At 35.1% G+C, this 17,155-nt stretch overlaps 1 protein-coding gene across 4 annotated transcripts in view; it reads left to right on the top strand.

Annotated features, from left to right (window-relative positions):
- Positions 1-17,155, top strand: part of PCDH7 (protocadherin 7) — a 270,195-nt gene that overhangs the window by 121,061 nt on the left and 131,979 nt on the right. Inside the window, exon 2 of one of the 4 annotated variants that reach the window (XM_064653064.1) lies at positions 6,750-6,858. The exons of 1 other annotated variant lie outside the window; for it this stretch is intronic. In XM_064653064.1, the coding sequence (XP_064509134.1) occupies positions 6,750-6,858 (109 nt within the window). Of the gene's footprint in view, positions 1-6,749; positions 6,967-17,155 lie in introns of all 4 variants that reach the window. 2 more of the 4 variants (XM_064653063.1, XM_064653062.1) reach the window with 2 other exon arrangements.

The following is a 17,155-nucleotide window of genomic DNA, read 5'->3' as shown; positions in this document are numbered from 1 at the left end:
TCTCACTAGTTTTGTCCAAGTTCTAAGTAATTAAGAGAGAAATTTGCTAACTCTTCCTTGTTACACTTCGGTGCATCCACTTATCCAGAATCAGTTGTGAGGTAACTGGCTGAGAAAGGGTTGATGGTTGCAAGCTTAGCTCTGAAAATGATTACACAGAAAAGATTCACTCTTCCACACCACTATTATAGTCCAAATGCACCAGGATTTGAACAGACAATATTAACAATGCTGATAGCAGCTGATATACAGAAATCGTGAGAGAATATAATCCATGAGCAATGTGAAGTAACAAGAAATATAATACCAAACTAGAAACTTTAAGATATGAAAGGAAAATGTCTCTAATAATGGTGAAGAAGTGTCACAATTAAGTCTTGTGAAGCTATATGGATATATTGTATTTCCCCAAGTCTATCCAAACTCTATCCCTAATGTCAAAAAGGGATAAGCTCCAAAATTAGGGTTCTTCATGAACTAAAAATATAATTTTAATTTCTAGCTTTGATAGGGATGAATTATTTAATACAGGCTAAGATAAACACTCTACCATAGAATAAGTTAATAGGGATCAATTATTACAGATAGCAGGAAGCATATGTCTTTGGCATTGCAGTGATTTTTGTTCTGCGGATGAGGGGAGAAGGTACCTTGTTTATGAAATAGAGATGAAACAAGGAAGAAATGGTGATTTACCATTGGGGCACAATGCAAGGGTGTATCTTTTCTCTGTGATCTACTCGTCTCCAGGATCAGATATAATTAGGAATAACTCTATATGCTGTTCTCAGAAAATATGTTGTCAGTTTTCAGAGGGGAAAATTATTAAACCTATTGTCTTCTTACTAAACATGACTGCAGTAAGGACTATCCCTACTAAGGGACCAGTAAAGGCTTAGGGTTGCTGTTTTGCTGGGAAGGACAAATTAAACAGCTAATGGACTTATTTGGGTAAAAGCAGCTGTACGATGTTGACTCACAGTGCTGGCAGATGGACCTGTGTTAATGTTGTACACTGAAAATCAATAAAGCTAAACATAACCCTCTTCTCTCATGGGTAGGTGTCTTAATTTGTGAGCACTTGGAAATTTCTCATGTCCATTTTTCTGTGAGAAATTACTGATGTAACATTATAAATGGAAACACAAAATTAAGGATGTAGTCTAGTTTTGCTTGTTAAAGTGCAGCTTATATCCCTCTTTTTGATATTTAAATGAATGCATGAGATAACCGGCATTTTACTAATAACTTGTTAGAAATATTAATGCTAATATCATCCTCTTAATTGTCTCTTTAATATGCAGTTTTATTTGAATTCTCAACTGTTTTACAGATTAGAATATAAACAAAGAGTATATGAATAAAGTTCTTGTTTGTGGAGGGGGTTTATTGCATTCGTAGTAACTGATGCATTAGTAGTATTTATTATGTATCAATATCTTAGTGTTTGTAACTCTTCATAGGGATTTTAGCTCATTTAACTTAAATGTTAGTGACAATTAACAGACGCATGAACAAACTTACATACATATACATAGGGTTTTTTCAGAAGCATTTTATAGCAATCCCATACTTCTGTGTTTTCATCAACTTTATCTCTAAGATGTCCTAGTTTATTTGGTGTAAAAATCAGGTGCCATAATTAGTTTAGCCTTAATATTCAAAGGAAACATTAAAACTCCGTATCTTTTATAACTGATAGTTCTGTTATGACAATTGGTAAATTTATCCAGATTATATTGTCTTAAGTATATGGTGATTTGCATATCAGAAACAATGACATGTTGGAAAGGAGACAGTAAACCATAGTATGGATATTCAGGTTTTTTTGTTTTTAAAATTCATTATAGTAATCAGATAGAGTGTTCACTAACTGTGCAGGTAACAAACATATATTATGATCAAAGTCTATTTCTTTTTATCAGAAAAGCACAGGCCATGATGTTATTCTATGAGACATGATACATTCAAAATTTGCTATACATTTGCCTGAGAGGATCTGGTTCTCAGAAGTATTGCAATAGAGGTCAGAATTCTGACATTTGTACTGGAAGTAGAAGTGTAATAAATGCTACAGAATAACAATTAATATATTTACATGCACATCATTCTTTCCAAAAGGATTTTATCATCATCATGCCATCCTCATTGATTTTCTGTGGAACAGGCTGAATTGGCTCTACTGAACTGAATACGCTGTATTTTAGTTTTATAATCAGATAATTCCTGCTCAGTACAGCACTTAAGAAAAAAGCAAGATGAGCCCCCAGATCTGTTTAAAAACTATTATTAATAACTTAGTAAAGGTACATCAAATTTCTTTTAGTTTAGAGGATATATAGTGATCTTAGGAATTTTTAGCCTAAGCTATAAAACAGCTCAACTTTGCATCTGCCACATGTATTCTTCCATAAATGTAATCTAGATAAGGCATTTATCTTTAAAAGAATATGTGAAGATGACCAGAATGCTCCTAAAGCCTTTATAGCTCTTTCCAAAACTTAATTTAAATAACATTGCTACGATTCTTGTGGTAAACAGGTGTTCTGTACTTGTGATCTAGTAAGGACTGATTTCCAAAAAATCAGTGGAAAATGGAAAAGGGAACATAAAATTCCAAATTCTTTTTTTTTTTTTTTTTAAATTCATTTTCATTTTAGGGAACATCACTCTGTTCTTGCAATAACTGTAGACAATGAGAAGTGTTTATGGTGTTGATGAATACATTCAGTGCCGGTAGCTCGGTGAGCAGCTGCAGCGCCAGCTGCAGGCTGAGCTCTGGGCGGCTGAAGCCCCAGGAAAGAAGCCTGGATTGCCGACCCTTTGCATAACAAAGGGCACGGGGTCCTGTGGCCCAGACAGGTGAATGGACACTCAGAGGCACAGCTGGAGCTGAGGACAGCCAGACTTTAAGGCACCTAGGCTGTGAGTGTATAAAAGCCCAGGGTTTCCTTTGTTAGGGTTCTCTCCTCGGAGGCACCCAGCTGGAGATGCTTTTTTGTTAGTTATTGCACCAAGATTAAAGTATTTTAAGGATCGGGACGTCTGAGAGTCTGCTATGGGAAATCTGGGGTCGAGCCGGTAAGGAAATCTGATCTGACTGTGTGAGTGTGGGACGTGTAGCTGCAAAGGGGCCACGGTCCCAGCTCAGCTAGTGTAAACGTGACTGCCAGAGTGGCTCCTAGATGGTCAGATAGGAAAGTTTCTTTAGCAGTGGTGCACTGTATCTTTGCCACAAAGTGACCTCAGGCAGCAGTTGATTATATCTAGAAAAGTAGATGGAATTGAGTCATCGTAATCATTGAATAAAATTTCAAAAACCTTTAGGGAAGGGGTGGTAGTATTTGTCTCTTCAGGTTAAATCTCTAACAAGAATTTTCAAAGATAGTATGCCACAATGGTCTTTAGTAGATTTGTAAGTAGGACCAATGTGTAGGTGTGTGGTAACTGTGAATGATAAGCTTTGCTTTCCACACTTGAATTCTGTGGGTTCTCCATCTCTAAGTGTCATATTCTCCAGTTATCCACTGTCAGAGCTGTTCTTTTTCCAAGGAGAAAATGGAATATGGTGCACGGTTGTAATATTTTAAGGGTAGAGTCCATAGAGCTTAGCTCTGGTTTACAGGGCATTAGTTTTACTGCTTCACAGGCATCCAAATGTCACAGAATCACAGAATATTCTGAGTTGGAAGGGACCCACAAGAATCATCAAGTCCAACTCTTAACCCTGCACAGGACATCCCCAAAAATCATGCCATGTGCCTGCAAGTGTTGTCCAAATGCTTCTTGAACTCTGTCAGGCTTTGTGCTTTGACCAGTTCCCTGGGGAGCCTGTTTCAATGCCCAGCCACCCTCTGGGTGAAGAACCTTTTTCTAATATCTAACCTAGACCTCCCCAGACACAACTTCAGGCCATTCTCTCGGCTCCTCTCACTGATCACCACAGAGAAGAGATCAGTGCCTGCCCCTCTTCTTCCCCTCACAAGGAAGTTGTAGGCTGCAATATCTCCCTTCAGTCTCCTTTTCTCCAGGCTGAACAGACCAAGTGACCTCAGGCCCACCTCATATGACTTCCCCTCAAGGCCCTTCACCATCTTTGTTGCCCTCCACTGAACACTCTCTAATGGCTTAATATCTTTCTTATATTTTGTTGCCCCAAACTGCACACAATATTCAAGGTAAGGCCACACCGGTGCAGAGCAGAGCAGGACAATCCCCTCCCTTGGCCAGCTGGTGATGCTTTACCTGATGCTTCCCAGAACACAATTGACCCTCCTGGCTGCCAGGGCACTGCTGACTCATAATCAACTTACTGTGAATCAGGAGCCCCAAGTCCCTTTCTGTAGCACTTCTTTCCAGTGTCTCGTTCCCCACTCTGTACATACATCCGGTGTTGCCTGTCCCCAGTGCAGAACCTGGCACTTGCCCTTATTAAACTTGATATGGCTGGTGACTGCTTGGTCCTCTAATTTTTTGAAGTCTCTCTGCAGGGCTTCCCTGCCTTCAAGGGAGTCAACAGCTCCTCCCAGTTTTGTGTCATCTGCAGACTTGCTTAGTATCCCTTCCAGTCCTGCATCTAATTTGTTTATGAAGATGTTGAAGAGCACAGGGTCTAAGATGGAGCACTGTGGAACCCCACTAATGACAGGTCTCCAGTCTGATGTTACCCCATTCACTATTACTCATGAGCCAATTGCTCACCCACTGCATGGTGTGTTTATTCAGCTGTGGGCTAGACATTTTGAGATGGTATCAAAAGCTCTATTGAAATCCAAAAAGATTACATCCACTGGCTTCCTTTGATTAGCTAGGTGGGTTACCTTGTCATAAAATAAAATTAGGTTTGACAAGCAAGACTTTCCTCTCATGAAGCCATGCTGGCTGTGGCCAAGGTCCTCATCATCTCTTAAAAAGCGTTTGCTAAAATGTGGCTTGTGGGTCTTTGGATGTCTGAGAGTTGTCAGATTATCATGTGGATATCAGGTCCACAGGGCCTCTCAAATGTAGATGATGTTTCCTGTGTGAAGTTTGATAACAGGTAAATATAGCAGTTTGTGGGAAAATTTGGGAATTGCTTCCTCAATTTGCACATTTTCTCAACATGTCACAGTATCTAGAAGCTAATTAATTTCTTGAGAGAGAGTATGATATTCAGGAATAGCCTACAGGACAGTCTAAGTCAGTTCAAATCTGGGAGATTCACAGTTTGCATCATTGGTCCAGAACTAAGTAGTAATTGATGTATAGTTACAGATTACAGAACTAAGTAGTAATCGAAGTATAGTTACAGATTACAGCATCTCATTGTATGAAGTTTTATCCATCAAACAGTTCACAGTAAAGTAATACTAGCAATTGACATGTTTATAAACTTTTGATCTACTTTTGCCAGGAAGACTTAGCTTTATATTTGTAGTCCAACCTATTTATCATCTGCACTGAATATCTTTATATCTTCAAAACTTTGTATCCTCAAAAGAATTGTAAAATTCTTTTGACCTCTCTGCTTGCAAACCTGATGTGGACTTCTGTTCTTCAAGACTTGTGTAAGTGGTTGTAGTTGCTGTTTTCTCCCTTCTGGCCTGCACATACATTTCCGTCTTATAGTGACTAGAGGTGCCAGTGTGGGTGATATATGCCTATGTCTCATTCAAACATAGGGCTTGAAACACATCTGAATCCAAAGGCAGGATTCAACATCACTGTCTGAAAGTCTGCATAGTGTCTTATAAAATGGATAGATCTATTGGTGTTTGTTTCAGAAGGTGCTTTCTAGAACATCAGACATTTTTCTGTTTTTATAGCCTCGTGAACAGTAAGTTACTCCAAATCTATCATTGAATTATTTTAAATGTATCATTGCTGCTTCAGTGTAGTTCAAATTGCAGGAGAACCCCCAGCTTCTTACTGAAAATCCCGCCTGCCCTCAGTGTCCTCTGAAATGTGAAGGATCCACTCTCCCATTTCCTGGGATGCTCACTGGTGCCAGGGTTCAGCATGTAGGCTTCCAGAGCAACAGTAATATCTGTCATTTTGAATGAATACAAATCTGTAACAATCTATGTTTGTACAGTCCCAGTGGAAACATGTGGTGTCAGCTGTGCTCACAGTACTTTAAAGGTTTTATTAAGTCAGCTGGCAACACACCCCGTCTCCAGGCACTGACTTTTATGGCAAAGGACCTAAGAGACTTTTTTTCTTCCTTCTCTTTTTTTCTTTTTTTTTTTTTTTTCATTTTTTCCCCCTTTCCCATGTCAACTAGCTTTCAGAACCACAGGAATTGGTTTTATAGAAGTCTTATGGGTGTGCTGTTATGTTTGTAATACCCACAATATAGTTTACAGGTGAGCATTTTTACCTACCCACACAGTCTTACACATACACATACTGTCAAGTACCTTTATGCAGTCTGATATTAATTCTGTTCAACTTATTACTATTGATTGAAAGAGAAACTGCACAGAATTTATAAATATTTAAACCAGCTTTCTTAGCCCATGAATGTAGCCATTTGAAAGGAGGCTGTGACAAACTGCTTGAAGGTTCTGGACCATATATCACAGTAAAATTCCACAGATGCTCTGTCCGGTGGCTTTTTATTTAAGAACTGTACTTTCTGTTTGCTTTAATGTAGACAAAATTGTTTAATTAGTAAATGTTAAAATATTGGTTTGCTTAAGTCATGTTTTGAGAATCAGTTGTTCAAAGACTGAACTTTCCAGTGACATTCAGAATCTTTTCTCTTGCAGCCATTTCGTAGAGTGACGTTTTCTGTTGTGAGTCAGCCTCAGGACCCGCATCAAGGGTCATTGCAGAGTTGCTATGACAGCGGTCTGGAGGAGTCAGAAACACCAAGCAGTAAGAGTTCATCAGGGCCAAGACTGGGTGCCCTTCCACTCCCAGAGGACAACTACGAAAGGACTACGCCGGATGGCAGTGTTGGTGAGGCAGAGCATATGGAAAATGGTAGGGGCAAACACAACATTCACACACCTAATCTCACTAGCAAGTGATACTAAGTAGACTTTTGAAAGGTCAGTCCAAAAATATAAATAAATAAATTAAATAGTTAACACTGTAATAATTTTATTTTAAAGCTTGATAAAATGCAGGTATACAAAATAATGGAACATAACACCACTAAAAAAACCAGCGCTTTCGTTTCTTTACATGATTTAAAATCTGTACTGCAGAAGCAGTTAAAACAGTGAAAAAAAAATACCAGTAAAGGGCTGGGGAGATGGTAATCGAATTAAATTCCATACTTTTCATTCTAGATAAAAGACCATAAAGGACATGTATTCTCGTTTCCTTCCATATTTTTTTCAAAAACTACTTAGGAAATTTCCCAGAAAGTAATATGTACAGCACCAGGAAAAGAAAATAGGATTTAAAAACCCCACTCTAGAGAATTCTATATAAACGTTATATAGACTGTTTTCAATATAATGCCAAATGACAAGCCCATTCTTCATTATTTAGAAAAGAAGAACATTACTTTCCTTTTCTTCACTTTTTATTTTATACAGTCCTTTTACAACATCTCATTTAAATTCAGGGTCCATTTATGTAGAAGGGGAAAATACTGCATACTTATTTATTCCATAGTAATTCTCCTACTATTAAAAACCCAGATATATTAATATAAATCTTAAATTAGGTTCTGTTTTTCTTTCTATCTAAAATTATTCAGGATTAAAAAAAATAAGACCAATTCAATTTGAAATGTATTTTATAAAACATGAATATTTCACTCTTCTCCACTTACTGGTCTTGATCTAAAATTTTATGAAGTCAGACACTGACTTCATTGTATTTTTATTTGCCCATAAATAATGAAATAAATTAGTAAATGTCAAGGGGTACAGACTTTTGATAACCAAAGAAATAATGGGTTTTCTAATCCAATTGTAATTGGTGGGTACATGTAAGAAGGGTGGTGTATTTTTATTATAGAATGAATTAATTAGTTTGGCTAAGTGCATGTTTTAGTTTTTCAGGGATAACAACACTGGATAACTGTTCCTTGGGTTTTGTCTTTTCTGAGATAGACATGTCAACCCAGTAAAACTATGTTATTCTTCATGGTAAGATATTGTCAAATCTAGTATGTATGACTAAAGAATGGCTACAGCAGTCTACATATGCTTCAAATGTATATCCCAATAGCAAATAACTAAGTGACCAAAAAGAAAGATGGTATTATCCATCTAAAGATGTATTAGTTATGTATGTTTATAAGTGTGTGTCTATATATTTTTCTTGGTTGTCTATATGAATATATTTATTTACATTTCATTTTTCTGGAGATGAGGGGAGGAGGGAAGTGACAATGGTGTCAGAAATGTCAGAAAAAAAGTACTTTGTACCTAAATTGGGCTGATTATTTTATTATCTGTTTTGTAGTGAGATTTTGTGGTTAGGATAATAAAATTAAACAATTTGTTAATTCCCTTGCATACAGCAACATAGAGGATTTGTAGACATGAAATTCTGAGTTCAAAGTAGCTAACATGGGGTAAGCCTGAGCCACACTGGAGGAACAGTAGAGCCAAAAGTGAATATAATTTTTAACATATTTGGTAGCCAATATGAAATAATAATGAAAGTATTAAGGAAATAATAATGAAAAAAAATCACAACCACAGAAGTGTAATTGAAAATGAATAGTGTTTGAGCAGTGTCATAAGTTAAAGCAAACCAGTTTACTTAAGATTTTGTGTTGATACAAAAACTGGCATTGCATTATAATAACTAAAATATTTCAGATGTAAATTTGATTTTTTTGAAAAATGATATTTTGTATGTGGTAGGATGAATTTGTTGGATTCAGTTTTAAAAATAACGTTCTATAGTTAGTAGATAGAAACATATAGGTAGATAAATACCTTAATTCATGGATAAGTGAATGAAAAAAAATCTCCAGAAAAAAATTCTGCATGGTAGGACATGCATATAGCAACTAGAAATTCTTTCTCCTTTATAAAACCTTGAACTGAAACCTTTGAAAGGTGGGTGATATTGTGATGAAAATTATGCTCTACAGACTTTTGGATTTCAACAGTGGCATGTCACCTGCCTCCAGAAATTTCTGTTAACATTAATATATAAATAATGACAGAACAGGATGAAATCTACTTTTGTTCCTTCATATATGTAATATCTGACATTTGAGTGAGAGTTTTCTGTGATATGATTCTTTAGTCCATTTGTATTTTAACTATTTTAAGCACAATTGTATTGTTCAAATTCTGATAATGTAGTCTTCAATATTAATGGATCATTCTGACAGAAATAGAATTGAAATTGAAATCTGTCAAGCGTTCATTTGTCACATTTAATTGGAATCTAGGTAATCTGCAGTGTTTAGCTTGGTTAGGTTTTAATCAGGATTTATACTGGATTTTCATGGAGATTTTCCATGGAAACAGCACTTTGGAAGTGATCTTGGTTATTAATTTTTACTTCAAATATTTACCATTTAATTTCAGTTGGTGAAACAATGCAGTTATAACTAATTGCTTTGTACTTCCTTTCATTTTAGAATTTGAAAGGATAATTTCCAGCTTAATACATGAAACCTTCTGATACATTTCGTACTTTTTTTTCAAGCTAAGATGACTAAGGAAAATAAGAAATCTTTATAGTTAAGGCAAATTTAAGAAGGTTGAGTTCACAGGCAGAGTAAATAGGAAAGTTCTGTTTTCTGTTAAGAGCATCTTTCCATTTGCTCAGCCGAGGATAAAATGCTCAAAAATTAAAAAAAAAGGATAAGAGGGTTGATTTTCTTAGAATATGCTGTACATTGCCTACCAGCCTACATGACTGTCAGATGTAGATTGAAGTTTTGTTCTGATGATTAGCTGTGGTGTCAGATGCGGGAGGGAAAAAAAAAAGAAAGAAAAAAAGAAATGTTAGCAGATTGACTGTGAAAATTCAGTATGCAAAGATCTTGTTAATTAGTAAAATCTGCAGAACCAAAAGTAACTTTTGAGTTAATTTATCTCCTGCCCTTGGAGCTTTCCTTACAAGGAAATTCTGCTCATATGTGCATCCTTCTTCTCTAATTTTGCTGTTAGAATGGCACAGCCTTAATGTAAATTGCACAATAATTTCTTGAGAACATTTTCATTACATTTGTATTTGTATATCAAGGGTAAAGCCATTACCATGGCAAATTAGTTTCCTGGTCTTTAGTCATAGCCTTCTGTTTTTGACAATGCCTAATATCACATCTCAGAGGAAAATTTAGAAAAAATCCCAGTGACAGAAACTTCCACTATTACCTCTCTTCCTGACTCTAACAGTTAATAGTCAGCATATGTTTTAAATTATGATTTTCTAAATACTACTAATAATAGTAGTACTAAAAAAAACCCTCTAATTTATCACGAGTCAAGTTACAGGCCTGAAGGATGTCTTTCAACAAGGAAATTCTCTGAAGGCTATCAAAATTGTTATGGGTTTATTTTCTTTTTTCTTTTATATAACTGTTTTAGTGACTATTCCTTTTTACCATTATGAGAAAGAACATGGAAGCATTCCATTTTATGTTTCCTTAGAACTTGCCTGTCCTCTGAATTATAAATATTCCTAGGTTCTTCTAGTGAAGGTAAGGGTAGCTGGAGATGTATTCTCACAATTTGAGGAATGGACAATATGGCCTTTTCATACTAATTCATGTTATTAAGTACACATATGATCTCTAAGCAGAGACTTTCATTCTTCAGTTTCATGTCTGTTCACCTGGTTGTTAGGTCTCTCATGTTTCTTGCAGCCCTCTTAGAAACATTTCATTATATTCCTTCCCTGATTTCTGTATACTTAGTATTTATTTATTCATGTAGTGGCCTAATCAGTTTTATTTTTTTGTTTAATTTAGCTAGAGTACTTATAGCAGTGAAATAGCAGTATTTCAGATCTCCAGGTCTTCCCTGGAGATTTATTTCCATGCAGTCCTAATTAGATTGTTTGCCACACCTGAGATACCTGGCTTAAAGCTAGCTCAGGTATTTCTGCATGAACATGTCTTTGATCTGCAGCACAGTATTTTAAGTTAGCCCATGTTTCAGTATCAAATAAATAAGGGTTGGGGAAGAGCAGCCATCTCTGTGAAAGAAGGAAAATAAGGGAATGGTTTGCAGCTTTCATTTTTAAAGAGGGAAATGGAGTAAAGAAAGATTAAGTGACACGTATGAAGTCAGACGAAGTAAGGAGCTGAGCTTCAAAAGGAGCTCAGAATTTTTGTGATTCAGTTACTTGACTCCCACAAAGAAATCAGTGTATAAATTACACTCTGGCTGACACATGAAGAACTAAAAGGCAGGGAAGAGAAGTGCATTACCTTGGTTCATATAGTCTGATAATATGCCCTGTTCTCAATGACAATTTCAGATTTAGACTGCAAGTGTCAAAGTTCCACCATCAAAGTAGAGAAGGGGTTCATGATGTTCAAAATGGTGACTTGAAAATGTGAAAGGAATTTTGACAATTAATAAATGCAATTATTTTTAAGAGCATTCTCTTGCTTTTACTTATAAGGTAGATTATTAATCTGTTTTCTGAAACAAAGTGTGAAGAAAAGAATTCATTAGTTTAGAGAACCCATGTTTACAGAATCTGTTTCCCTTTAGCTTTTGCTAGTGCAAATAACAGAGGTTAATGTTCTTGAAGACTTAACTGTCCTTGTTGTAAACACGACAGACCAGACATTCATTGACTTATTTCATAGAATAACTGTATTTTTGCAGTTCCCATCATTTTCAGATGTTCTGTTCTCTTGAATTCAGATCCTAAAATTATATGAGAATAATTTTCTTTTTAAAATTATGTTCTGAAAATGTGAATGTAAGTAGTCCATCTGAGAGGTTGAGTCAGTAAAGGTTTTCAATGTAGTGATTACATGCTAATAATTCTTTTTGCTTTTTTTTATTTTTTTTTTTTTGTTGATTTGATTTGGTTTGGTTTTTTGGTTTGTTTTGGTTTTTTGTTTGTTTTTTTTTTGTTCTGTCAGGGCTGCTACATCTACTTTTTCTTAAATGTCATTCTGCATGCATGAACCCAAAATACAAGAAACTGCTGCAAAAATTATTATATAATACAAAAGAATTCTTATTCTTGTTTCTGATAAATCTTAACCTATAATTAGGCACACAATGAACTCTGGATTCAGTAAAACTAGCAACATATATGGTTAATGCTTTGGAACATACATATTCAGTGATGGATAATGTCTTGAACCAGTTTTTTTGAGAATTCAGCATTCTGCTAAGATCTGTGAAAAGACATTTTATAAGAGGGAAAAAAAAAAGACCAGCCCCTAAGACAGAAGACACACTGTGGAGGGATCCCTGTTATACTAGTGTAGCCTGATGTAAGGAAGTGAACCTGGCTGGGAAGAACGTAGGCTGCTTTCCTCTTTGATTTTTTTCCTTTTCAGTCTTCTACCATGTTCCTTTAGATGACCTTATCCCATATGTTTGTGGATTTCTTCAGCAGAGGAATATGTGGTTTGGTAGCCTATATGCACAGTAATACTTAAAGTTTCGAAACGGTATGATGTCTGTTTTAAGTTACTTGCATTTTGAAGTGTTACATTTTCATATTTACAATAGAAATGAGGGAAGTATATTTCGATTGTGTTAAATTCCTAGTGCTGGTATATATTTTTACATATGCATTTACTGTATTAGGTTAATAACTTGCCACAAAAGGATGTGATTATTTTAGGCTGTGGCTTACTTTATATTAACTTCTACTCTATGTTTACATTGTACTTCAAATGCATAATGGAAAATAAAGGCCCAAATATAGGCCAACTGCGATCAGAAATAGCTCTCGCTGAAGACACCAGAATAGTAGATTTTTTTTACATCCACTCTATTTTACATAACTGTCCAGATAAATATCAACAACTTCTGTGTGGCACCTATTCATGAAGTGTACCTGAGCATTGCTTTGAATTGTTTTTGGCTTGGTCAGGATTTTTACTGCTCAGAGAATGTATGCTTGGATCTGCTGGAATCAAAGAAGGAATGCATATTTGCATGTTGGAAATCCACCCCTACACTTTGGTAGCAAAACAAATTATTCAGCATTTTTCTGATTTTCTGAATAGTATTGTAAGTCTCTTGCTGTTCTCTCTGTTGCTTTCCCATTGTATTTGATCTAGTTCCTCTTGTGCTGCATAGTGAACAGTAGCATATGCCCCTTTCTTTTTAAATCATATTACTAGATTTCTTCTTCCACTCCTGATTTCAGTATCCTGCTCTAAAAAAGAAAATATATATAAGCAATAACTGTTCTCCACTCTTAAAAGCAGTCTATTGATACTAGATAACTTGAAATGCCATTTACTAAAGCTTAAATTTCTTTCACTACCCTTTAAAAAAGGAAATCCGCATTTATATTCCATCAATTTTTAACTAAAAATTTGAAAATTGAGAAAGACTTTGGATTTTTAAAGAACCATACTTGCAGTTATGTCTGTTAGGATGAAGCAGTGAGGGCGGGGTTTGTATGTGCATGTGGGTGTGCACACATGTACACATCTCAGTGAGTCAGTTCTTACTGCAAATACTCATGAGATCTAGAGAGTTGCAGTTACATAACCTGCCTCATCTATGAATTTCATATCAATTCACTGAGGTGGATATGAAAGGACATACTAAACTGAGAAGCAGAGAACTAAAGGATCAGAAAGTGAAGCGGTATGTCTGCTGTCACGCTATGAATTCATCTTTCATCTGGTAATTGATCCAAACATTGTGCACCCCTCAAAAAGTAACAATTTGGACACCAACTTCCAATCTGATGAGGGTTTTGTGACTGACTTAGTGAAGTTAGGCTTTTGTCCAAGTCCTCCGTGCCAGCTGCTAGCTCAGGCTGCCTCCCACTGATGCAGATTGCAGAACTCCCTTTGATACTGTCGCAGTCCTGAATGTAGATGGAAGGCAAAATGTATTCCAAAATTTACAGACTCAAGGAAGAACAGACATCTGGTTTATGAATGGAATATTTAGGAACCTTTGCATCGACGGCAGGCTCTTTCCTGAAAAAAATCTAATGCAAAGAGTCAACGGAAATTTATTTTTCCTCTGTTCAGAGGAGTCCTTTCATCACCCTGTATTTTTGCAGCGTCTGTATTTAATGACAGTTTCCTTAGTTTCCTGGACAACATTAGATCTTTCTGTCCCTTCAGATAAATCTTCGAGTATAATGAAGATCCAAAACAAGTCCTTTATAAAGTATTTCTTCTCAATTTTAGTGAAAAATATTTTTCTCTATTGCTGATTCCCAACTACTCTTCTATTTATTTTTTATTAAATATGTATAATAGGAAATGCCAGTATCTTATATACTACCTTTATAAGATAGATAATCTTAGTACCTTTGTCTTTGTCACAAAGCTTAATGCTTTGGGTTTGATGTTTTAAAATTGGTAGTTTCTCCTATAAGCAAAAAACTCCCCCAAACCAACAGATGAAATTAAGAGAATAAACCGTGTCTTTTCCTTGAATCCATTCTTAAAACCATGAAGTATGAATTGCTGATTCAGAAAAAAAAATCTGACTGTATTTTCAAAATGGTTCACTTGGATGGAAGGAACAAGAGCATGTCTAATTGACCACATAGTTGAACCTAAACGAATCATATAATTCACAGAGATCTGATTTTAAAAATCTGGGAACAAATTCAAATCTCAAGTTTATTAAACTGGCATGTGCCAACTTATGTCATAAGCAAAAAATTATATGTTAACTACTCTTGTTATATGAAGAGTTTGAGCAAAAGTGGAGTTCAAGTCTACTAAACAGATAGGCCCCCAGTTATTGATATATACTCTAGTTTAATGAGTTGTTGCCTTTTCACATCTAAGTAGAGTCACTTCTTACAATATGGTCTTTTGTTTCTTTTTAAAATAATGTGATTTTTAATAAAGATTTGCAAAATGTAAAGCTCACTGTGACAAAACATAGAAAAACATGTAAAAATAATCAATCTTGAATTTCTTTTTACATCCAAGACTTCAAGTTTACATGTTTTCAGCCTGCTTATCTAAGCAACTCAAAAAGGTTTCCTGAAGGCAGTATTTTATTTTTTTTTAATCTGCTGATGTGTGAATTCAGAGTTATAACAGCAATTGTACTTACCTAGTTGCTACATAAATTAATTCTTCAAGTCTGATGATACTCAGGAAAGGTTCATGGTCCTGACTGTATTCCTGTGTGCCAGCCTTCCACTGAACTAACAACGTATCCCATGTATGTGGGAAATCCAACTAATATAGAGGGTCAGACCAGAGATCATCTGGGGGACAAAATAGGGTGCCTGGGGAAGAGTATAGAAGGGCAGATAAATTGATTTGTTTTTCAAGTAGCCTTCTATTTATCAACAGTTGGGAACTCAAATTCCCTTAGCCACATAATGTGGATTTAGTAATCTTTATGGATTTATATACACAAAATTGTCCAGTTTCTGTAAGACTGCATGGAACTATTAATATCTCTTTTTCCTAATGAAGGTTTTTAAAGTGATTGTGTGTCTCATTAGTCTTGGGTTAAACAAAGGAAAAATAAACTTGTTAGCTTGTTAGGGACCAGTAGATATGAATTTTTTTAATGAGGATGTGTTGCTTTACACCCATAATGAACTTCGCTGTTGTATCTTGAAATACTTTTTTCAGTTATTATTTCAAAAGGTCTAAAAATCAAAGATTGAAAGGAAGTGTGTATAGCTCTTATGTATTTTAGCAAATACTAATGTCAGGTTAGTATGCTGAAATCTACGGAATGATATTTAAAGGAATTAGAAGCCCCAGTATAATATGTGTCATCTGTAGTTCTGAAAGTTCTACTTTATACTTATACTCTCTGCTTTTCAGAAAAATGTAACAATTTCTATAAGGACCATAGGATTTAAAGGCAAGCATAATATAAATTCAGACATTTAAGCGTTACTGAATATTACTTCAGTATCACCTATACGTGCTTTTTTTGTCTCAGCAGCAACATAGCATTTGAGGTGAATGCCAGCTTGTTGAATAAGTAGAAAAACAATCATGGCGTATGCTAGAACAAGACAAATATTAGAATTTTTAAAGAAATTGGTTCGATTTATTAGTACAGTAATTTAAAATAATATTCCAGGCCTTGTTGACTTGTTTTGGGGAAGAAACACTAATAAAAACAAAACCCTCACCATAAAAAAAAAAAAAAATATTTTATGCTCCAACATAACTTTGTGCACAGATAAAAGCAAAAGAAAAAATCAACACTTATTAAGTAAGAAAATGTATTTTAGTAATCAAAATTTTATAAGGTTAGGGGTTTTTTTACTGTACTGGAAAAATAAATTCTAATAATACTAACTTCAAATCTTTTATTGTAGGTAACTTGCCATTCACATTTAAAAGAGCTGTCCATTCTCATACTGTTTTTAAGAGTTAAAGAAAGGACAAACATATCTCTCAGTAAATAATAAAAAAAAGATTGTTTTGATAGATGATTCAAATCTGTAATTTTTTAACATTTAAAATAACTGAAATTAAGACATGCATGCAAATTGCTGTTTGGATAATAGAAAAAGTAAAATATAAAGACAGTGAAGGAAGAACAGTATTGATAGAGTTAATTTGATGTTTGTGTGCTCTCTTACAATCAAACATTCCCATACCAGCTTTCCCAACTTGCTTGTCTTAACCTGTTTTTTTGCTATATCTAAGGAACAAATCAACCCTAAAGATCCCTGCAGAGGAACTTGTTCTTTTACTAAGCAATCTGCATTATTTCATCAGAAAACGAATCAAAATCAAAGTGTATCTTATCTAAAACTACATATAAACAAGCTGAAGGACATCTTCCACCAAAGTGTTGGGTTTTTCTCATATGGTTTTATGGCAGATTTGTTTTCTTGATCCAAGGATTTTTCTGTCTTTTAGTGAAATTATAATAGTGCCATAAAGACCAGTAGTGTCCATAGAGAGAATCTTGGGAAAAGGCTCTGTAAATTAAATCTCATGAATTCAAGAAGTGTTTGGTGTTTGTATCCTACTGTCCTACTATCTTTAGATTATTTCAGGTGCAGTCAATGGTTTTCTTATGTAGAGTTGTTTTGATCACAATGAATTCCTATTGTCTTTGAGGAGGAGAATCTG

Source organism: Pseudopipra pipra, chromosome 4 (assembly GCF_036250125.1).
Source record: "Pseudopipra pipra isolate bDixPip1 chromosome 4, bDixPip1.hap1, whole genome shotgun sequence".
Lineage (NCBI taxonomy): Eukaryota > Metazoa > Chordata > Aves > Passeriformes > Pipridae > Pseudopipra > Pseudopipra pipra.
This window is presented reverse-complemented; position numbering and strand designations above follow the sequence as displayed.